The 23,942-nt window shown below is 36.0% G+C and overlaps 1 protein-coding gene across 5 annotated transcripts in view; it reads left to right on the top strand.

The window, feature by feature from the left end:
- Nucleotides 1-23,942, top strand: part of ABCA10 (ATP binding cassette subfamily A member 10) — a 69,379-nt gene that overhangs the window by 42,963 nt on the left and 2,474 nt on the right. For 3 of the 5 annotated variants that reach the window (XM_069482810.1, XM_069482811.1, XM_069482809.1), the window contains 12 exons: nt 17-187; nt 398-511; nt 14,962-15,081; nt 15,938-16,006; nt 20,167-20,258; nt 20,946-21,066; nt 21,729-21,846; nt 22,220-22,311; nt 22,536-22,714; nt 23,005-23,080; nt 23,154-23,248; nt 23,802-23,921. In XM_069482810.1, the coding sequence (XP_069338911.1) occupies nt 17-187; nt 398-511; nt 14,962-15,081; nt 15,938-16,006; nt 20,167-20,258; nt 20,946-21,066; nt 21,729-21,846; nt 22,220-22,311; nt 22,536-22,714; nt 23,005-23,080; nt 23,154-23,248; nt 23,802-23,921 (1,367 nt within the window). Of the gene's footprint in view, nt 1-16; nt 188-397; nt 512-14,961; nt 15,082-15,937; nt 16,007-20,166; nt 20,259-20,945; nt 21,067-21,728; nt 21,847-22,219; nt 22,312-22,477; nt 22,715-23,004; nt 23,081-23,153; nt 23,249-23,801; nt 23,922-23,942 lie in introns of those variants that run through there. The other 2 variants (XM_069482813.1, XM_069482812.1) reach the window with 2 other exon arrangements.

Here is a 23,942-nt window from a genome sequence, read left to right as displayed (position 1 = left end):
TCTATTTCTTTATCAGAAAAAAGCTCACTTCCAGTTGTGGATTTCAGGCCTCTGTCCTTCAGCATACTGGTGTGGACAGGCTCTGGTGGACATTCCATTATACTGCTTGATTCTCCTTTCAATACATTTAGTTTCCTACTTCATATTTCTGGGATTCAAATTTCCATGGAAACTCACAATTGTTGCGGTAAGTGATCACTTTTCTCCCCAGCCCAAATATAGTAATAGAATCAAAATGAAAATTCATTTTCATGAACATTTTGTCATTAAAAAAAGGCATATGCAAAAAAATTAGAAAATGGCCTTGGGAAGTTTTATGACCTGATTCTCTCCCCTCCTCTGGCCCTATGTATGATATAGCATCACTAATATTGTTATTGACTCTTATTCTTTGCAGGTAGTGTGCCTAGTTGGGTGTGCAGCTTCTCTTATATTCCTCACATATGTGCTTTCATTCATCTTTTGCAAGGGGAGAAAAAATAAAGGCTTTTGGTCTTTTGGTTTCTTTATTGTGAGTATCTATCTATATCTATACGTATGCATGTACATTTATATTAAATTTTCTTAGAGCTCATTTTTAAAAATGCAAAGTTAAGTATAAATACTTTCCTTAGAATAAAATGGAGGTTTAAAAAATATTTTGTTTTTGTACTTCCACTAATTATTGGACCATGTTTATGGTTTCAGATATTTTTTGTTTATTTTATTTCTTCTATTTCCCATTTGTTCTTTGAGGTTTCTCTTTTACAAAACCATTTCTTTGGAAAGCAGAAAATAGAAATCATGGCATGTCACAACTGAAAGACTAGATTATTTGGGACAGTCCCCTCATTTCACAGAGTGGAAAAACTGAAAAGAATCAGACTTGAACCAAGGTCTCTCAACTCAGTGAGGTTTTTCTCCTAAATAATTCTCCTTGTTGAATAAACCAGCAAGCAACAAGCACAAGATGTGACTATATAGACTAATAACATAAACAAGGAACAGTTTTATTAATAAAGTAACTTATTTATTGCTTCAGGCATACTCTACTGCATCTGCTTCCTATCCTAGTTGATATCTTGAGCAATTACCATAGCTTTATGATCATTTCTGATATTAAGACAGTCTCATTTTGTTAATTAAGATTCACTTTAATAACTAAAAAAAAAAAAGGCCAGTGAAGTCCAAATTATAACTTCCATCTCATAAGCAATATCAAACTCTGTCTCCAGTTTCATTTCCAGTATGCCATTAGTTTGGGGATCAGTGGTGAGAAAGGGAACAAGGTCTCCACTTTGACTCTTTTTCTTTCTTCTGGATTTCCCTTCCTCTTTCAGTGTTATGGGGACAGGGTGGAGGGATTAGGGTAAAGGAACCAAAGTTTCACTTCTCTGGGGCAGTTATAATTACTTTGGCCGGCCTTTGTGAGTAGTATTCAAAAGTTGGATTCAGTGTGGACAAGAGTATCACAAATGCAACCAGTTGGAGTATTCAGTATGCCAGTAGAAATCATAAAGGCTACTAAATTGCTTCTTAGCCTCTAAATCTCAGCCTTCAGATACCTACTTATATAATTCCTTGAGCCAGTTTTATCAAAGTTGTGCTATGATGGTCAAATGTTATAACAAGGTAATGTCTTCTTAACTATTGGAATTAGTCTTCGATCTTTATGGGTTTTTTTTCTCATGCATCCCATTATAAAGGTAGATTTATCAGTTTCACCTTTTAATTTAATCAAAATTTGGCATATATATCTATATATTTTTGAGCCCTCATAAATGGAATACTTTACATATTTTTTTTTTTTTTTTTTGAGACAGAGTCTCACTTTGTTACCCAGGCTAGAGTGAGTGCCGTGGCGTCAGCCTAGCTCACAGCAACCTCAAACTCCTGGGCTCAAGCGATCCTCCTGCCTCAGCCTCCCGAGTAGCTGGGACTACAGGCATGCGCCACTATGCCCGGCTAATTTTTCTATATATATATTTTTTTTAGTTGTCCATATAATTTTTTTCTATTTTTAGTAGAGACGGGGTCTCGCTCTTGTTCAGGCTGGTCTCGAACTCCTGACCTTGAGCGATCCACCCGCCTCTGCCTCCCAGAGTGCTAGGATTACAGGCGTGAGCCACCGTGCCCGGCCAACTTTACATATTTTGAGACTGATTTATTTTGTACGTTCAAGTCTGGATTCATTACATAGCAACACTATTCTCATAATGGTTTTCGGTCATAAAGTCAGATGTGTCTGATATTAATATAGGTACACCATATTTCTTTTGTTAAATATTTGCCTGATCTTTTTTTTTTTGCCATGTGTTTACTTTCAACCTTTCAGTGTCCTTATGTTTTAATTTGTGTTTCTTATAAAACGAATATAGTTAGATTTTATTTGTTGTCTTTTAATTCAACCTGATAACCTCTGCTTTTAATTTAATGAATTAATTGTAATTGCTGATGTGCTTGAAGTTTTTTACACTATTTATTTTACTTTTTGCTTTATATATGTGATATGCTTATGTGATTTCTCCTTTCTTGCCTTTTTTCATTTGTTTGCATTTGTTTGTTTTCTTTTATTCCACATTTTACTCTTCTGATTTGAAAGTCATGAAATGTATTTTATTCCTTTGGTGATTATCCTTTGTATTAATTTTCTAGGACTGCCATAATAAAGTACCACAAACTAGGTAATTTAAACAACAGAAATTTATTTTCTCCCAATTTTAGAGGCTTAAAATTCAAGGTCAAGTTGTTTCCAGGCTTGATTTCTTCTGAGGCCTCTCTTCTTGTTTTGTAGATGGCCATATCTTCTCCCAGCATCTTTGCACGGTCTTCCCTCTGTTTGTGTCTGTGTGTGTCTGTGTCCTAATCTCCTCTTCTTACAAGGACAGTAGTCATGTTGAGTTTGGGACTACCCCAGTGACATAATTTAACCTAAATTTCCCATTTAAAGACTCTCTGTCTAAATACAGTCACAGTCTAAGGTACTGGGGATTGGAATTTAAACATATAAATTTTATAAGTACACAATTCAGCCCATAACACCCCTGAAACATTTTTTTACATGCTGAGCTTAATAAAGCCTAAACTTAATATGGTAATTACTTCCAACACTATATTTTGGAGACTTTGTTATTAATGCTGTTTATATGCTGTTCTCTAGTGTTTTGGTTCTCTCTTTTTAATCTTCAAAATAAACATTATTATTTTAAGAACTTAAAAGATTTTCGTACGTTTTAAATCAATATATTTGTTCACTACTCACACTTGGAGCTTAGTCCTTTTTTCCCCCCTCCCTTTTGAGGTCATTTTTTTTTTGCTGCCTAAAATGCATCATTTATATATTCTTTTAAAAATGTTAATTAGCTATAAACTCTTGTAGTTTTTTAATTATCTTTTCCCACTCTCATTCTTAAAATATAATTTTGCTACAATGCATTCATTGGTTGACAATTGTGATCTCTTATCACTTTGAAAATGTATTCTCATTGCTTACATTTTTGCTGTTCAGATATCTGCTGTCAGTCTTATTGGCCTCCTTTGTAGAGGATCTGTGTTTGACTACTTTAACTGTCTTGGACTTCAGTGTTTTTAATTTTGTTACATTTCTAGATGTGGATTTCTTTTTTTCATATATTGTGCTACTTAGAATTCATTTCTGTCATCAATTCAAGAAAATCCTCAGCCAATACCTTTTCAAATATTGCCTCTCTATAGAATCTGGAAGTCTACTGAGATGATGGTAGCTATTCTCATTCTATTTTCTACATCTGTTAACATTTTGTTCAAATTTTTCATGTCTTTGTCTTTGCTGTATTCTGAATAAAACTTCAAACTTTTCTTCCAATTTGCTTTTTTAAAAATTCATTTGTGTCTAAATTATCTTTACTCATTGACTAATTACTTGAAATTTCAATTTTGGTTTTCAAAACCTTATTTGGTTCTATTTCAAATATGCCTACTTGGTTTTCATAGTCTTTTGTTACTTGCTCATGTTCTACAGTTCACATTTGATTTCTTTAAACATTTCATTGCAAACAATATTTCTATTTGTTATTGATAATTCTGATATCAAAAATCTTCAGGTGGCTTTAATCTGTTGGAGGTTTTTTTTCCCTCTTTTGATTCACACTGATTGTAGCTTATTGCCTTGTATATTTAATAATTCTTTGGGGGGAGCTCATATTTGGTTGTCCTCAAAGTGTAGAACCCCCAAGACCCTATATAATGGGGATGTTTTCACTCCCAAGAGATTTTCAATTACATTCGCAAAAATCATAATGTAGAATCCACCTAATATTGCAAACCATCTTAGAGTATCATGCCTTAATACGAGATTTGCAAGGAACTCCCATAAAGCAGGTTTCATTTTATTTTCTTGGAGGTATTCACTTACTATTGAAGGTATTACTATTTTCTTACAGAGAACCCAAATCTTAGCTTCCTGATTCATGGGCCGAAATGGGTATTTGTGGCCAGGCTACTCAGATTTAGTTTTTACCTAATGGTTCAAGTCAGGTTTCAGGTTTTGTTTCTGTCATTTAGGAATTCCCTCACTTTTTTCTTGAAGCTAACAGTGCATTTGAGGGACATTTGTTCTAACCTGCCAAAATTTAATTGTACAATGTAGGAATGGTTCTTTAGGATATCTATTCTACCATATCTCTACATACTGATGTCCACAACTAACTTTGAAAATTTTAGTTCTATAAACCAGTGAATGTAGAATCCAGTTTATAGCAGATGCAAGAGTAAATATAGAATAGGGAAGTAGAAATAGGAAGTGTTTATTCCTTAAAATGCATTGTTGTTGCTATCATTGCTTGTCAGGAGGAATGGTTAATGGAAAATTCTTTTTATTTTTTTAATGGGTGAGACAAGATAGATAGGGGTAGTGTTACTATATCTTACTAGACGATAAAAATAAATGGAATAAAGACAAAAGAAATAGGATGGTCAAAGATAAATTCTTTAGTTGCATTGTTAAATTTAAAGAATCTAACTTCTTTTTTTCTATAAAACTGAAGATATATGACTATATTTTTTCAAGCAGTACCTTTTATAATTATAAAAGCTATGGCCAGTAAATCTTTGAGGAGATTCTGAGATACATACAAGGTTAATAAAATGATGAAACCCTGAGATTATTTCAGTTTATATTCCTTTCAGAAAATTTTTCCTTCAGAAAATTTTTCTTGTGCTTGTGGAGGATACAATGTTTATGTGATTTGTATATGCTTTTTAAACATGTATATATTTAAATGTCCACTTGTTCACATTATTATTTCACTGCTTTGTAGTGCTATCTTTGTTGTAAATCAAGACTTTTTCTGGCCTTTCTGTTCTCTTCCATTGATCTATTTGTCTATTCCCACATCAATACATACTGTCTCAATTATGGTAGCTTTATCTGAGAGAGCCAAACTTCCCACTTCGTTTTTATTTTGTAAGGCATCTTGGCCATTTTTGATTCTTTGCATTTTCATGTACATCTTAGAATCTGCTTGTTAAATTCCACAAGAAAGGATATTAATTGTGATTGCATTGAGTCTATACATTACTTTGGGGGAGAAATGGTATCTTTTTTTTTTTTTTTTTTTTTGAGACAAAGTCTCACTCTGTTGCCCCAGCTAGAGAGCCATGGCGTCAGCCTAGCTCACAGCAACCTCAAACTCCTGGGCTCAAGCAATCCTTCTGCCTCAGCCTCCTGAGTAGCTGGGACTACAGGCATGGGCCAGCATGCCTGGCTAATTTTTCTATATATTTTTAGTTGTCTAGCTAATTTCTTTCTATTTTTTTAGTAGAGACGGGGTCTCGCTCTTGCTCAGGCTGGTCTCAAACTTCCTGAGCTCAAACGATCTGCCCGCCTTGGCCTCCCAGAGTGCTAGAATTATAGGCATGAGCACCACCTCCGGCTGAGAAATGGTATCTTTACAAAAGTGAATCTTCCAGTTCATAAACGTGGTCTATTTATACATTAATTTATGCTTTTAGAAACATCTATTTAACATGTATAAGTTCTTGATCTCCAACACATTATACATTGACTTGATGTATGGATAGTTGACTCATACAGTATCTTCTTGGAAAAGTATAGTAGTTAAGTTTGGAGTCTGGAGTCAGATAGTCCCAGGTTTGAATCCTTGGTCTGATATTTAATAGCTATAATAAATTGGAGAAGTTAGTTCAAGTTTTTTGAGGTTCTGTTATTTAAACCTCAGAAAATAGTGTAATAGTAGTAGTACTTTATAGTGCTTTAGGATTGAGATTTTGTTTTTCTATTTTTAGTAGAGTCAGGGTCTTGCTCTTGCTCTTGCTCAGGCTGGTCTCGAACTGCTGAGCTCAACCAGTCCTCTGGCCTCGGCCTCCCAGAGTGCTAGAATTACAGGCGTTAGCCACTGCGCCCGGCCTAGGATTGAGATTTTAAAAGAGCATTAACTGTCATAGTGCTAGTAAATTGCTCATCAAAGTACTTGATAAATAGTAAGTGCTCATTTAAGTGCTCAATAGGAATTATCTTCTTTCCCTTTTATTCCTGTAACTACAGTAATTACAATACCATTTAACAAAATGTTTTGCATAGACTGAACTCTCAATATGCATCTCTGATTATTTAGTGAGTAAAAATAGAAATCCTCCTTATTCTATGCCTTTCCCAATATTCATTAATTCATTCATATTTATTATATTTTCCTATGTGCCAGACACTGTGCTTGGGATACAACCATGAACAAAACAAAATTTCTGCAATCAAGGTGCTTACATTCAATGGAATATATAATAGAGAAATAAAACTGAAATACAAATACAATTGACCCTGGAAAAATGCAGGAGTAAGAGGCACTGATCCCCTGTGCAATAAAAAAGCCATATGTAACTTTTGACTTCCCCAAAATTTAACTTCTCATAGCCTACTATTAACTGGTAGCCTTACTAATAACATATACAGTCAATTAACACATATTTTGTATGCTATGTGTATTATATACTGTATTATTACATATAATAAAGTGAGATAGAGAAAAGAAAATGTTATTAATAAAATCATAAGGAAGGGAAAATACATTTACTATTCATTAAGTGGAAGTAGATCATCATAAAAGTCTTAATCCTCATTGTCTTCATGTTGAGTATGCTGAGGAGGAGAGGAAGAAGAAGAGGAATTGGTCTTGCTGTTTCAGGAGTGGCAGAGGAAGGTGAAGTACAGGAGGAGGAAAGGGAGGCAGAAGAGGCAGGCACACTCGGTGTAACTTTATGGAAATACATTATAATTTCTGTCTGACTTTTTTGCTTTTTCATTTCTCTAAAAATGTTTGCATATGGTACCAATCCTTTCTCCACTGTGACCATATCATAGAGAGGTCCATGTCCTAAAAGATGTCAAAAGTAATTTTAAATAATTGAAATGCCAGATTGTCTAATGTCAGTTTGCTTTCTGACACTGTTTCTGCATCTTCTTCATCTGGCACCAATTTGGAAGCACTCATATCTATCAAGTCATCTTTTGTTAATTTTTCTGGTGTGGTATCTATTAGGTCTTAAATTTCTCTAAGATCCATATATTGAAGCCTTTCACCCTCCATTTTTATTGCCATATCCACAATCTCTTTTATGATTTTCTTGATTGGCTCTGTTGTAAACCCTGTGAAGTTATCCACATCTAGACACAGTTTTCTTCAGCAGGAATTTATTGTTTCAGGCTTGATGGCTTTCATGGCTTTTTCTATAAGAATGATGGCATCTTCAGTGGTGTAATCTTTCCAGACTTTCATGATGTTCTCTCTTTTGGAGTTCTCTTACATAGCATTGACAATCCTTTCCATAGACTACCATGTGTAATGAGCCTTAAGGGTCCTTATAACTCCCTGATTTAGAGACTAAATTAGACATGTTGTGTTTGGGGCAAGGAGACCACTTTGACACTTTTGGTTGAACTCACGGGGTTCTGGGTGGCCAATGGCATTGTCCAATATCAAAAGAACTTCAAAAGGCAGTCCCTTACTAACAAGGCACTTCCTGACTTCAGGAACTGATCTAGAAAAATGGTTCTTGTTGTCCAACCTTTCTTGTTACACAAGCAAAAACTGCCAGCTGATGTTTATCTTTTCCCTTCAAGGCTCAAGGTTTAGCAGCTTTACAGATAAAGACAGAGGTTTTTTGTCTGTTTGTGCATTTTTTTAAATTTCAAAGTATTACAAGGGTGAAATGTTTTTGGTTACATGGATCACTTTTATAATGTTTGCGTCATGGTTATAAGCATACCTGTCACCCAGATCATATTCATTGTACCCATTGGATAAGTTTTCACCCATCCTGTCCTCCACCATCCCCTGTTTGATTTCCATTGGATTTTACTTCCCTCTGTGCACGTGTGTGCCCATCAATTAGTTCCAGTTTAATAGTGGGTACTTGTGGTGTTTGTTTTTCCATTCTTTAGATACTTCTCTTAGGATAATGGTCTCCAGTTCCATCCAGACTGTTGCAAAAGGCATTAAGTCACCCGCCTTCCTGGCTGAGTAGTATTCCATGGTATACATATATCACGTTTTATTAATCCACTCATGATTTGAGGGGCATTTGGGTTGATTCCACATCTTTGCAATTGTAAATTGTGCTACAATAAACATTCAAGTACAGGTGTCTTTTTGATGAAATTACTTCTTTTCCTTTAATATCCAGTAGTGGGGATGCTGGATGAAATGTACAGTCAATATTTAGTTCTTTGAGGTATTTCCATACTGTTTTCCAGAGAGGTTGTACTAATTTGCATTCCCACCAACAGTGTATAAGCATTCTTTCTCTCTGCATCCACACCAGCATCAATTGTTTTTGGACTTTTTAGTAGAAACCATTCTGACTGGGGTAAGGTGATATCTCACTGTGGTTTTCATTTACATTTCCCTGATGATTAGTTACATTGAGCATTTTTTCATGTTTATTGGCCATTTGTCTATCTTCTTTTGAGAAGCTTCTGTTCATGTCTTTTGTCCACTTTTTAATGTGGTTGTTTGAATTTTTTCTTGTTGAATTGCTTGAGTTCTTTGTAGATTCTGGTTATTAGGCCCTTATTGGATGTATAGCTTGTGAATATTTTCTCCCATACTGTAGGTTGTCTGTTTGCTCTGTTAATTATTTACTTGGCTATGCAGAAGCTTTTTAATTTATTTATTTCTGTTGTGGTTGTGATTGACATTCGGTCTTCTTAATAAATTCTTTGCCTAGGCCAATATCTAGAAGAGTTTTTCTAACATTTTCCTCTAGAATTTTTATGGTTTCATGCCTTACATTTAAGTCCTTTATCCATCTTGAATTAAATTTTATGAGTGGTGAGAGATATGGATCCTGTTTCATTGTTGTGCATGTGGCTATCCAATTTTCCCAGCACCATTTATTGAATAGGGATTCTTTTCCCCAAAGTATATTGTTGTCTGCTTTGTCAAAGATGAGTTGGCTGTATGTAGATGATTTTGTAACTGGGTTTTCTGTTCTATTCCATTGGTCTATGTCTCTATTTTTGTGCCAATACTACGCTGTCTTGGTTACTATAGCCTCATAGTATATTAATAGCTTGAAGTATGGTAATATGATGCCTCCTGATTTGTTCCTTTGGCTTAAGATTGCTTTGCCTATTCTGGTTCCACACAAAGCATAGAATTATTTTTTCTAGATCTGTAAAATATGACATTGGTATTTTGATGGGGATTGCATTGAATCTGTAAATCACTTTGGGCAGTATGGACATTTTTAAAATGTTGATTCTATCAATCCATGATTATAATATGTTTTTCCACCTGTTTGTATCATTCGTAATTTCTTTCCTCAGTGTTTTGTAGTTCTCTTTGTAGATATCCTCCTTGGTTAAGTATATTCCTAAGTATTTCATTTTCTTTGTAGCAATTATGAATGGTATTGAGTCTTTGATTTGACTCTCAGCTTGACTGTTATTGTAGTACAGAAATGCTATTGATTTTGTAACCTGAGACTTTGCTGAATTCATTTATCAATTCCAGAAGTCTCTTGGTGGAATCTTTGGGGTTTTCTAGTTATAAGATCATATCATCAGCAAAAAGTGATAGTTTGGCCTCCTCTTTCCTCATTTAGGTACCCTCAATTTCTTTTTCTTGCTTGATTGCTCTGGCTAGGCCTTCCAGCACTGTGTTGAATAGAAGTGGTGACAATGGGCATCCTTGTCTCGTACCAGTTCTTAGTGGGAATGCTTTCAACTTTTCCCCATTCAGTGTGATGTTGACAGTGGGTTTGTTAAATATGGCTCTTACAGTTTTGAGATATGTTCCTTCTATGCCAAATTTCTTTGAGTGGCACATTCAAGTCATTCATGTTAAGAGATAGAATTAATATGTGTGATGCTGTTCTGTTCATCAGAATGGGTAGTACCTTGTTGTTTTATTTTTCTCCTTGTGCTATTGCTTTATAGGAGTTGGGAGCTTTGGCTATTTTGGTGATTTTACACTGGTGGGTATTTATTGTGCTGATTTGTGGTATAATGCAGTTCTGAGTAATTTTTGCAGGGCAGGTCTATTCATGACAAATTCCCTCAATGTTTGCTTGTCCAGAAAAGACAATTTCCTCAAATGTGAAACTTGGTTTTGCAGGATACAAAATTCTAGGCTGGCAGTTGTTCTGTGTAAGATGATTGAAAATGGGGGTCCACTCCATTCTAACTTGCAAGGTTTGCACTGAGAATTCTGCTGTTAGTCTGTTGGGTTTTCCCTATAGGTCGGTTGTTGTTTACATCTAACTAGAATTTTCTCTTTCATTTGGACTTTGGCTAGGTTGATTACTATATGTCTTGGAGATGTCCTATTTGCTATGACTCTTCCCAGTGTTTTATGGCCATCTTGTATCTGGATGTTTGTATCTCTGGTGATACTAGGGATGTTTTTCTCAATAATTCCCTTAAATAGATTTTTCATGCTTTTAGCACTTTCTTCTCCCTCAGGGATACCTATAATTCATATGTTTGTTCACTTCACATAGTCCCATATCTCTCTAAGTGATAGTTCTGCCTTCGTTGTTCTCTTCTCTGTCTCTGTAAATGATTGGGTTAGCTTGAGAGTCTTGTCTTCAAGCTCTCAGATTCTTTTTTCTCCTTGGTTTAATCTGTTGTTGAAACTTTTTGCTGTGTTTTGAAGATTCCTAAATGACTCATTTCTCTAAGTTCTATTATATTCTTCCTAATTTTGTCTAGTTCTTTGGTGACTTTTTCATTAGTTTTCTGAAATTTTTTTTGGCTTCATTTTGTTGGTTTTAAATGTTCTCTTCAATTCCATTCATCTCATTTGCCATGCATATTCTGAATTCCATTTCTGTCGCTTTGACAATTTCCTTGCAGTTGAGGTTCACTGCTGTAGCTCCATTGTGATCCCTTGATGGTGTTAATCTGTTTTGATTTTTCATGTTGCCAGGGTTCTTTTGCTGGTTTCTTCTCATCTGAAACCTCTTTTCACAACTCAGGGCTAATAGGTTATAGGGCTCCTGTTCCTTTCTGGGAACTCTCCTGCTTGATTAGAGTAAGGGAAGGTCCCTAGATGGCACTTTTATTCTCTCTACTCTGGAATATTGACATGGCGGAAGAGGGGTGTGTGCCCTAGAAGCCTGTAATGCAGCTGTTCTGATTTGTTCTGTTTGCCTATGATTGCCTCTGCTCAAGCCTGTGCTGAATGTTGTTTGTGATAGATGTTGGGTTGTTCACCAAATAGTTGTAAGATATTTGAGTTGGGAGCTGGGTAAGACCCTCTTCACTGAGGCTAGGATTGCCCAGGGTCTCCCCACAGAGATAACAGCAGCAGTTGGGTGAGGTTGTCATGGCTTTCCAGGCTGTGGGAGTTTGCTCAAACCAGGTCACAGTGTACTGGTGGCTCAAGGCTGTGGGTGCCCTGGTGGGGTGTTGGACTTTGGAGCAGTTACTCCAGCTTTGCAGTGGTTGTGGAGGCTCTGGGGTGGGGTGCTGGGGTCCAGGTGCAGTGCTGGAGTCTTCGAGATGGTGCCTTGGCCCTGGAAGGAGTTCTTGAGCCACAGAGGTGGAGCCTTGGGCTCCGGCATGAGAACCTCAGAGCCAGGACTGGGAAGAAGCCAGAAGCAGAGCTTTTGAGCAGAGCCTGTGAGACAGAAGTAGGGCTGTGCAGATGATGGGCCTGATCTGACCTGGAAGGTGGTGTCAGGGCAGAGGAGGAAGGAGGCAGTTGGGGCCCAGAGGGTGGAGTCAGGGCAAGCAAGTGGCAGGCTGTTCCACAGACTCAGGGACCCTGCAGATGCCAAGTCAGTCAGGCAGAGGTTGGTGCTGGTGGCCCAGGAATCGTGGAATTCTCCCCACCCCACACGGGATATGCTAAAGCGGTTGCCCAGACCCTCTCAGGTCAGAGCCTGCTGCACCCTGGTCAATTCCTGTGCTCAGATCCCACTGTACTCTAGGGGAGAAGTGCTTGGCTTCAAGTCACAAGGTATGGCTCAGGGAAGATGCCTTCCCCACGCTGGTATGGACCTGGTGTTGCCATGCATCCAAGAGCTCAAGATGGCTTTAGCTGCTGCCCGATCCCCACCATGCCTATTGTCTGGTGCACTGACTCTGCTTAGACTCCAGGTAGGTCCTTGGTCTGACCCAGTAGCGATCTGTGGCAGTGGAGGGAGCCATCTCACAATTCGCACTGCCTCAGCATGGTGAGCATGGTGCCCCAGGGCTCTGTCCTAGTCTTCCCCACATGTTCTCTGATTTTTTTTTTTTTTTATTTTTTTGTTTTTCAGCTCATTATGGGGGTACAAAAGTTCAGGCTATATATATTGCCCATGCCTCCCCATCCCCCCCTCTCTGATCTTATTATATGGATTTCCCTGTCACCCTTTTTTTCTACACTGAGTGTCCCATGTTGCTTCTCTGTGATTTCACAATGTTACTTCAGAGAAGAGTGATCTGTATGTAGGCAGCTGCCTACACTTTCACTTCTTTCCTTGGGAGCAGCATGCTCACGGGCTGCTTCTAGTCTGCCATTTTTCCAGTTGCCAAGACAGTCTTCACTGTAAATCTAACTGCATTTAAACAAAACATTAGAGTTAGCCTATTTCTTCCTGCTTTAAATTCTGATGCTTGCTTCTCTTTCTACTAATAAATGTCCCTTGTGGCATTTTTTTTTTCCAGAATGGGGCATTTTGTCTGCATTAAAAACCTGTTCATGCAGATATCCTTCCTCCTCAATGATTTTATTAATGGCATATGAACTTCTCAATGTCTAGCTGAGCTAGAGTCCTTTTTTTGTTTGTTTGTTTTTTGAAACAGAGTCTTGCTTTGTTGCCCTGGCTAGAGTGAGTGCCCTGGCATCAGCCTAGCTCACAGCAACCTCAAACTCCTGGGCTTAAGCGATCCTACTGCCTCAGCCTCCCAAGTAGCTGGGACTACAGGCATGCGCCACCATGCCCGGCTAATTTTTTCTATATATATTTTAGTTGTCCATATAATTTCTTTCTATTTTTAGTAGAGACGGGGTCTCACTCTTGCTTAGGCTGGTCTCGAACTCCTGACCTTGAGCGATCCGCCCACCTCGGCCTCCCAGAGTGCTAGGATTACAGGCGTGAGCCACCGCGCCCGGCCCTGAGCCAGATTCTTAAACTGATAAGTCACAGTGCAATGTGGCAAGGACAATAACAGGATATGGTAACTAATGAGGAGAGGACATTTGAGTAAGATCTTGAAAATATCAGACTTCACTTTGGTCTCTGTGATCAAGTTTCCCTTTTAGAGTTGTTCATTTATGCTCATCTGTTGCCCCTCAGTAGGCAGAATTCGCTTCTCCTGTTACCTTGACATTTTTTTACTCCAAATCTCTTTTTAAAATTACCAAACCATCCTTTCCTGGCATGAAATTCTCCAGTTTTAGATCCTTCACATTTCTTTTGCTTTACATTGTCATATAATTACTTTGCTTTTTCTCAAATCATAGTATTCTATGGGTATGCTTTTCTTCTAGTCACCCTGCACCCACATAAAAGCTGCATTTTCAGTATTAGTTAAAAAGGCATTTCACAAAACGTTCAAGCTTTTCATGCCTGCTGGTGTGGCTGCAGTGATGGCTTCACAAATTTCCTTTTCTTTCCTTACAGTGGTCCTTTCATTGGATTCATTTATCTTGAAATGGTGAGCAAACACAGACCTCGATTGACTTTGATGGAGAGTGTATATCAAGAGATTCAACTTTTTCTTTTACTGTCATGACTTTACTCTGCTTTTTTTTTCCAAATTCATAAATCTCCAAAAACTTTTCTGATATACTTATTGAAAAAAATATGTGTAAGTGGACCCATGCAGTTCAAATCTGTGTTGTTCAAAAGTCAGCTGTATATATTCTTTACAATAACACATGGATTTTGACTGGCAGGGAAACTGGAGCTAGGGAGCCCACCTAGGAAACTACTAATGTAGTCTGAGTGGGAATATGGGTTGGTCCTTTATAGTGATACCCATATTATTAATATTTTCCTCTGAGAATGTTCTAAACTGTTCAATATTCCTACCCTGGATATCAAGATAGATAATTATCATATTTCTCCTGTTGCTTAGATATAGCAATAAATACCAACCTCAGGTTTATTTTGTCCTTTCTCCTTTTAAGTTTCCAAGTCATATATCAGTTAATTCTTAAACTGTACCCTTATACTGAAAGCATATGAGGATTTATGGTAATAAGCAAAGTAAACAATGTTACATCACCTCTGTTATTGTTGCTGTTTATAACCTATGGAGTAATACAAAATCTTTGAAGATATTTCTGTCAGACCTTATTTTGTAATCCTGTGTTTTAGTTGCAGTGATAATTTGATGCTTCCTAAAGAGGACATTCTAACAATGTTTCTGTATATGAGGTGAAAATTGAAAATGAGACTATCTCCTAGGAAAGCAGATTATTCATAGGAAATATCTTAAAATATCAAATATAAACTGAGGAATTTATAATACTTGTGTATTTTTTTTTCTAGGTCTCGATATTTGTATTGATCATCCTGATATCAACTCAGCATGAAAATCTCAACTTAATTTTGTGCATGATTTTTATACCTTCCTACACTTCAATTGGATTTTTCATGTTTTTGACTAAGGCAAGTAATGTTACCTACTATGTCACTGGTTGTGACCAAGTAGCCCATCAATAAAATCCATACCCAATATTGGAACAGGTGAATTTTATAAAATTTAGAAGTTATTCAATGTTAATAAGTTCTTAAAATAAGATTTTAAAGTTGTATAAAGTTGAAAGTTGTCAAATTAGCTAAGATCATTATTTCAACCAGTTGGAGGAGGGTCAAGCCATGTGGAAATGCAGCAGGAAACCTAATTTTGGTTTATGAATTCCAGAGGGGGTTATGAGAGAGGACTAGAATTTTTCCATTGTTACAAAACACACTCTTGGGGGTGAATAAGTCTTTCCAGAAGATAGAAGTTTTTAATTTGAGTTTTGATGAACATCCAAAATTCTTAATGTACTTAAGTCTATCTTTTATAAAATATAGGACCACTTGAAAGATGTGACTTATTGTACTTATCAACTACATACAACTTAGTGTCAGTAAATTGCTTTTGGAGTGTGTGATAAGGGAAAGATAGCTTGATGCTATTAAGCACTTCTGGGAGAATCTAAGCACCACTGAGAATTTTGGGGGACTGTTGGCAAATCTTGCCTACTTCACAGTTCTGTATTTTGTCACACGCACTACAAAGAAACCTGGAAGACTCTATTACATAGAGGTGTAAAATAAAAAGTGTTGGAGATTATAACCAAGGAAGAATGTCAGGTCATTAACAAATTTATCAGAGAATAAGTCTTCTTATCCTAATTCATGGGATATTCCCTGGTGCCCCATGGAATATCAAGTATAATGTAGACATACTTAATGTGTAAATTTTATGTTTGTAAAACAGAGAGACTTGCATTTAACTCTTGTTTTTCCTTAACAGCTATACTTTGAAATTCTGGACAAGGGAATAAGTGAAGTCAAGAAAACCATTTTCTTAACAGTCTTAATAGTAAGAAAAATTTCTACCTAAATATATATATTACATAAGATTCATAACCCTGTGAAATATTTGATCTTATTCAAAGTATTCCAAATTTAAATGTCCTAAAAATATCCACCCTTCCTATATTCTACATTCCAATATCATGTTAGTAAAAACTAAAGATATTTTTAAGAAATATGTAGTCATAGATAATATAACATACGCTAGAAATTTTAAAGGCTTGATTGCTATTATGATGATAGATACTGTTAATATGCTATGTATCCAAAGACACTTTGAGGCAGTTTATAAGAAATGCTGCAGATGGTGTGTGGCTCAAAATCAATTAAATATGATTTAAAAATCAACTAATTTGAAAATGAAGAAGGGAGAAAATTAAATGGAATTTTATGCTGGAGAAGGGTACTGAAACAAAATATAGATGTTATTTCTGTGCATTATAATAACTAAAGCAGAAGGAGGAAACATACTGGATTATACACTTCTTTTTTTCCTTTTTAATAGCAGAACAGTTTATTAAGAAACTTCCCTAAATTTTTATAAATTTATAAAATTTTATACATTTTCACGTGTGTGTGTGTATTCAATGCCTATTCTTCCTATTTGTAAATACATGCAGAGATGGTCCATATACAGTCATTTTTTAAAAAAATTTCAGAATATTACGGGGCAGGGCTACAAACATTTTGGCTACATAAATTGATTTTGTACCATTTGAGCCAAAATTATAAGTGTGCCCGTCCCCCATATAGTGTGCATTGTACCCATTAAGTGTGAATTTATGCATCCCCTTCCCCCCCACCTGCTTGATTTCCAATGGATGTTATTTCCATATGTGCACGTAAGTATTGACAGATTAATTCCAATTTAATGGTGAGTACACATGGTATTTGTTTTTCCATTCTTGTGATACTTCACTTATAAGAATGGTCTCCAGTTCCATCCAGGTTAATACAACAGGTATTAATTAGTTCATTTTTTATGGTTAAGTAGTACTCCATGATATACATATATCACATTTTATTAATCCACTCATGTATTAATGGGCACTTTGGTTGGTTCCACATCTTTGCAATTGTGAATCGTGCTGCTATAAACATTCAAGTACAGATGTCTTTTTTATAGGATGTCCTTTTTTTCTTTGGGTAAATATCCAGTAGTGGGATTGCTGGATCAAATGGTAGTTGACCATTGATTACTAAAGACTTACAGTTGTTTAGTTGGGGCATATAGTCATTAAAGTATGTAACTCTGGCTGACACAACAAACAAACCCTGGAACCTCCAAGACTTATTAGGGATTTATTTTTCACTCACATCAATTCCAATGTGGGCTTGGTGGCCCTCCTCCATTTTATGGCTATGCCATCTGAAACTCCTAAATCTCCAGGTTTGCTTCTGCCAGGAAAGAAAAAGTTAGAACATTGCATGGGAGATATGAAGGTACTTCAAAAAATTCATGGAAAAATGAAATTAAAAGATAAAAATAAAAATACAAACTTTATTTCTCAACATAAGCTCCATCAGGGTCAGGACTTTTGTAAGTGATAACACCAGCCTGGGAATTTAACCATGTCAATGCAGCCTTTTTGACGTGATTAACTGAAGAAAACTGGGTGCTACTTATACAGTTTTTAAGATTAGGAAACAAAGCATTTCAGAATGAGCCAGATCATGAGTGTATGGTGAATGCCTAATGATTTTCAACTGAAACTCTCACAAAATTGTCCTTATTTGATGAGAGAAATAAGCAGGAACATTGTCGTGTTAGAAAAAGACTCTCTAGTAAAGCTTTCCCAGGCATTTTTCTGCTTTTCTTAACTTTGTCAAAACACTTTCAGAATAAGCAGATGTTATTCTTCTTTGGCCCACTAGAAAGTTATCAAGCAAAATGCCTTGAACATCCCCCAAAACTGTTGCCATGACCTTTGCACATGACCAGTTTGTGTTTTGACTGGACCACTTCTATCTCTTGGTAGCCATTGTTTTAAATGTGCTTCATCTTCAGGATCATACTGGTAAAGCCATGTTTCATCTCTTGTCACAATTCTTTGAAAAAATGTTCCAGAATCTTGATCCCATTTGTATAAAATTTTCATTGAATGGTCTGCTCTTGTCTGCAGCTGAGCTGGGCACAACGGTTTTGTTACCCATCAAGTGAAGAGTTTAATAAACTAATTTTTTCATCAGAATTGTGTAAGCTGAGTCAATTGGGATGTCTACAGTGTTGACCATTGTTGGCCATTGTCAATCCTCTTTAGTTAGGACACAAGCAGGGTGAATTATTTTCTCATGAACTGATGTGGATGATCTGCTGCTGTGGCCTTCATTTCTTGTTAAAATGAGTTATCTATTGGTAAACTGCTGATTTTGGCGGGGGGGGGGGCATTGTCCCTACAAACTTTTCATAAAGCATCAATAATTTCACTAATCTTATACCCAAGCTATACCATACATTTGATGTTTGTTCTTGCTTCAGATTTTTACAGAATTCATGTTCTATTCAACCATGTTATAACAAGTTAGCACAAGTTATTTTGGTGCAAAAATTTTTTTAAATCTATGCATAGTTTTTTCTTTTTTAAAATTTTTATTTAAATTTTTTAAATTTCAAAATATTAAGGGAGTACAAATGTTTTTGTTACATGGCTTGAGTAAGAGCTATAAATGTGCTTGTCCATTACCTGAATAGTGTTTATTGTATCCATTAGTTGGGTTTTTGCACGTCCCCAACTTGATTTCCAATGACTTTTACCTCCCTCTGTGTATTGTGTGCCCATTGGTTAGTTCCAATTTATTAGAGAGTACTTGTGGTGTTTGTTTTTCCATTCTTGAGATACTTCACTTAGGATAATGGTCTCTAATTCCTTCCAAATTGCTGCAAAAGGCTTTCATTTGTCCCTTTTAATGGCTGAATAGTACGCCCTGGTACACATGTGCCACATTTTGTTAATCCATTCATGAATTGATAGGCACTTGGGTTGATTACAGATCTTTGCAATTGTGAGTTGTGTTGCAATAAACATACAAGTGTGGTGTCTTTTTTATATCATGACTACTTATCCTTTGGATAGATACCCAGTAGTGGTATTGCTGGATTGAATGGTAGATCTGCTTTTAGTTCTTTGAGAAATCTCCACACTGTTTACCATAGGGGTTGTACTAATTTGCGGTCTCACCAAAAGTATATAAGCATTCCTTTCTCCCTGCATTCATGCTAGCATCTATTGTTTTTGGACTTTTTAATAAAAGCCATTCTAACAGGAGTAAGGTGATATCTCATTGTGGTTTTAATTTGTATTTCCCTGATGATTAGTGATGTTGAGCATATTTTCTTATTTTTGTTGGTCATTTGTCTATCTTCATTTGAAAAACTTCTGTTCATGTCTTTTGCCCACTTCTTAGTGGGGTTGTTTGTTTTTTTTCTTGATGATTTGTTTGAGTTCTTTGTAGATTCTAGATATTAGGCCTTTATTGGATGTGTATCTTGTGAATATTTTCCCCCATTCTGTAGGTTGTTTGTCTATTTGCTCAGTTGGTTATCTCCTTAGCTGTGCAGAAGCCTTTTAATTTAATCAAGTCCCATTCATTTATTGCTATTGTTGCTGTATTTGCCATTGGGGTCTTAGTCACAAATTTTTTTGGCTAGACTGATATCTAGGAGAGTTTTCCCTACATTTTCTTGTAGAATTCTTATGATTTCATGCCTTACATTTAAGACTTTTATCCATCTTGAATTAGTTTTTTGTGAGTGGTGAGAGATAGGGGTCCTGTTTCATTCTTCTGCATGTGGCTATCCAATTTTCCCAGGACCATTTATTGAATAGGGCTTCTTTTCCCCAGTGTACATTGTTGTCTGCTTTGTCAAAGGTCAGTCAACGGTACATAGATGGTTTTATATCTGGGTTCTCTAATCGGTCCCATTGGTCTATGTCTCTATTTTTGTACCCTTACTATGCTGTTTTATCCTCAAACTTTTTGAAGTCCCTTCATCATGGCTCCATACCTATTTGTTTTTAGCCAGTATACAAAAAACTTGCATTTATTTATCAGGTTTTTCAAGTTCTTTTCAGTTTTTTAAATTGTAATAAAAAACACATAACATTAAATTTACCATCTTTACATGCCAAGGTGGTGCTAATTCTAATTATTTTTCTTTGTCTTTAGCCATATCTTCAGAGTGTCATTTTCCTTTTTGTTCTAAGACATCTGGAAATGAAGTATGGAAATGAAATAATGAGGGAAGATCCAGTTTTCAGGTTGGAGGAATATTAATTGACATCCAAATGTAATTTAAATATTACATATTTTTTACAGTACATTTAACACCAATTTTTTAAGGTCGATTTACTATCCAGCTCTTGGCTAGGCATGCTGGACAGTGCTATTTAGAAAAAAAATAAACAGAATTAGATTGCATGCAGGGATATTTAGTTTCTAAGTCATGGCTCTTAGGCAAGTGATTTTAGGCAAGTCGAGTTTTTGTCCTGTGCATCTCTATAAGTAATGGTTAGGCAACAAAGTTTGTTTTCCTACTGCTTACAGTCATTATTGGTCCCTGAGTAGAAGGTGCAACAACAAACTGGTGTTCAATATTAGCATGTGGAGTGTTTTGAAAAGGCAAGAAAAGCCGATTAGGGTGGTCTTTTGTGAGGTAAAGTGATGGTGATCTGGATTGGGATGGACTAAAAGACTGATAAGTCTGTATTTGAGAGAATTCAAAAGAATAAAGTGATAGAGCCAGTTGACAGATGGGATAAGGGGTTTTAAAGAGAAGAAAGAGTTGAAGAGGATTTCAAGGGACTTTGCTACTGGAGGTATTATAACTGTCAAGGGGAATCTTGTAGGCAGTAAATTAATTATAATCCAATTATAGGGGTTTACATTTTCTTGATAGTTGTTGTATAGCTAGAATTGCATTTTTTGTTATTTTATTTTCTCTGTAGAATCTCTCCAAGAAGTAGGGAAACTCATCCAAATCCAGAAGAGCCAGGAGAAGAGGATGAAGATGTTCAAGCTGAAAGAGTCAAAATAGCAAATGCACTCACTGCTCCAAACTTGGATGAGGTGAAAGCCCATGACTACACCCTTAATGAAATACTGAGATAGTTAGCTTGTCCTGCAGAGTTGATGAAATGTTGGTTTTTATTTTGAAAACTTGCTTTTGTTTTTGTAATATATTTACTTGTAGGCCATATTCAAATCATTCTCTTCTAAAGTATCTACACTGTCCTCATTCTTTTAATTTTCACTTCTTCCTTTTCTGTGGGTCTTTAATCTACCAGCTCTTCATTTATCAGTATAATTCAAGAAGTTCTCTGATATTTTCATCAACTTTAACAAAATCTCACATCTTTTTCAAGAGTTACTATTTCATTTTGCATTATATTGAAATAGCTGTGAATAGCATATGAAAAAGAACAAATTTACAATGTATTAAAATCAATAAGGCATAAACTGGGAATGAAATTAGTGGAAAAGGGAAGGATAGAGGCTCAGCATAATGCAAAGGGAATTATTAGATTAGAAATTAGTTTTGTAAGTAGTTGACAAAGTAGCTTTTATTTATGAACTTACACTTGGGCATTTTATTTGACAAAAGGGGCTGAATCTCTTCAGCCTGGCACAAAATTTAGTTAGGTTCATAGACTAGGAAATGGAAGATAAAACATGAATTCATAGACTATCTGAAATTTAACAGGAAAATCATGCTTTATCATATTTTCCAGAAACCAATCATAATGGCAAGCTGTTTACACAAGGAATATAAAGAGAAAAAGAAAAGTTGCTTTTCAATAAGAAAGAAGAAAATAGCCATTAGAAATCTTTCCTTCTGTGTTAAAAAAGGTTTGGATAAGTGCTCTCTTTATTAGAATGTTCCTTACTTTCTAGGCTTACGACTATGAAGGGGATAAATTCCCATTCTTTAAGACTGTTCATATATCTTGGTTAACATGTAATTATAAAAATTCTTCACATGTTGGCAGAAAGGTCTTTTCTACTTCAAAAATTATGTCCCAGTTCAATGGCAAGAAACTCAGTCTTGGATTGGGAAGATCAAAATTGTTTCTATTAATGTTGTAATATAGGAAATTATTGATGTGCCAACTGAGTATTTGTTACAAAATGTTATTTTGTTTCAAAATGTTATAGGACAATTTGCAATTTTAGGTCACTCGACCTTGAAAGCACAAATATTGATGGTGACTCTTTCTTCCAGGTGAAGTTTTGGGATTACTAGGACACAATGGAGCTGGTAAAAGTACTTCTATTAAAATGATAACTGGTTGCACAAAGCCAACTGCAGGAGCGGTATGTGACATGTGAAGGAAATTTCATTTTAAATATCGATAGTATCCTCCTATTACTCCTATCAGTAAATCAATTTTTTTTTCAGAAAATGAATAAAGAGATGAAAGAATTTCTCTTGCATGCTTAAAAAATATTGCAGCTTAATGGCCACTTTTATCTTCTTTAGCAGAAGAGGAATTGGAGGAAAAGCCAAAGGTGGATCTGATATTCATTGTCCTATGTAGGTGATATTACAAGAGAGCAGAGCATCAGTGAGGCGACAGGAAGACCACAGACCCAAGTTTTTGGGGTACTGCCCTCAGGAAAACTCACTGTGGCCCAACCTTACAATGAAAGAGCACCTGGAGTTGTATGCAGCTGTGAACGGACTGGGCAAAGAGGATGCTGCTCTTAGTACTTCACGGTACAGAGACATGTCCCATTCACAATTTTTAGCTGGAGGAAGGACATGTAATTTCTTCATTATATATGGAAAGGAGATCATAAACAAGTCCTTAAATTTTTATGCAAATAAAACAATTGAAAAATCTGGATACACACAAAATCATGTGGTCTATTATTTATTTATGAAAATGTTAATGATACTTAAATGCACTATTTTCAGATTAATAGTGCTTAGAGTTTTCCATACTGTTGTTTTAGATAGGTACATTTGCCATATACTTCATGTAAAATCAGCATTTTTTTTGTCAGATTGGTTGAAGCTCTTCAGCTCCAGGAGCAACTTAAGATTCCTGTGAAGACCTTATCGGAGGGAATGAAGAGAAAGGTATGGCAGGGTTTAGAATTACTCTGCATACTGCTGTAGATGGGTGCTGGAGAGGCTGTTACTTTTGTTCCAGCTGTGCTTTGTGCTGAGCATCCTGGGGAACCCGTCAGTGGTGCTTCTGGATGAGCCGTCGACCGGGATGGATCCCAAGGGACAGCACCAGATATGGTGAGGAGGATGAATATTAAGTGTCAAAGTCAATAGTATACATCTCCAGTTGGCTTTTTGTTTGTTTGTTTTTTACATTTTGCTCCATTAACTTTGATACTCACATCCCTGTTTAAATCCATGAAACCCAGTATAGCATTCAAAAGTCATTAAGGAAGAAAGAAATAGACATTTTAAGATTCAAATAGATTCTTGAATATATTTGATGGGGTTTTCTTTCTCTTAACTCATCTTCCCCCATCTGTTTATTCTTCTTCCATTTTATTTTTCAGTTACTGGTAGTCCTATAGTGTGGTATTTGTCTATTTTTACTACAACTTTTTTTTTCAAACATTAGTAGACTCACTATTTTGCAATACTCTATTTTTCTTTATATGAAGCTAATTAATATGGTAATATGATTAGGTAATGCAGCACAATTTTTATTTCTCTCTATAGCAATGATTTTCTCTTGTAATCTAGTATTTTTCTTTTTAGGTTTCATACTTGTTCCCATTCATTTATTTTCATAAATTACTTTCTAAATGCAAACAATCCCTTACTTTATCTTTAGGCAGGCAATTAAGAGCATCATTAAAAACAAGGAGAGAGGTGCCCTCTTGACCACCCACTACATGACAGAGGCTGAGGCTGTGTGCGACCGTGTGGCCATCATGGTATCAGGAAAGCTGAGGTGGGTGCCCATCCAGAGCCA

Source organism: Eulemur rufifrons, chromosome 9 (genome assembly GCF_041146395.1).
Source record: "Eulemur rufifrons isolate Redbay chromosome 9, OSU_ERuf_1, whole genome shotgun sequence".
NCBI lineage: Eukaryota > Metazoa > Chordata > Mammalia > Primates > Lemuridae > Eulemur > Eulemur rufifrons.
Note: the sequence above shows the minus strand (reverse complement) of the source record. Positions and strands in the feature narration are given on the sequence as shown.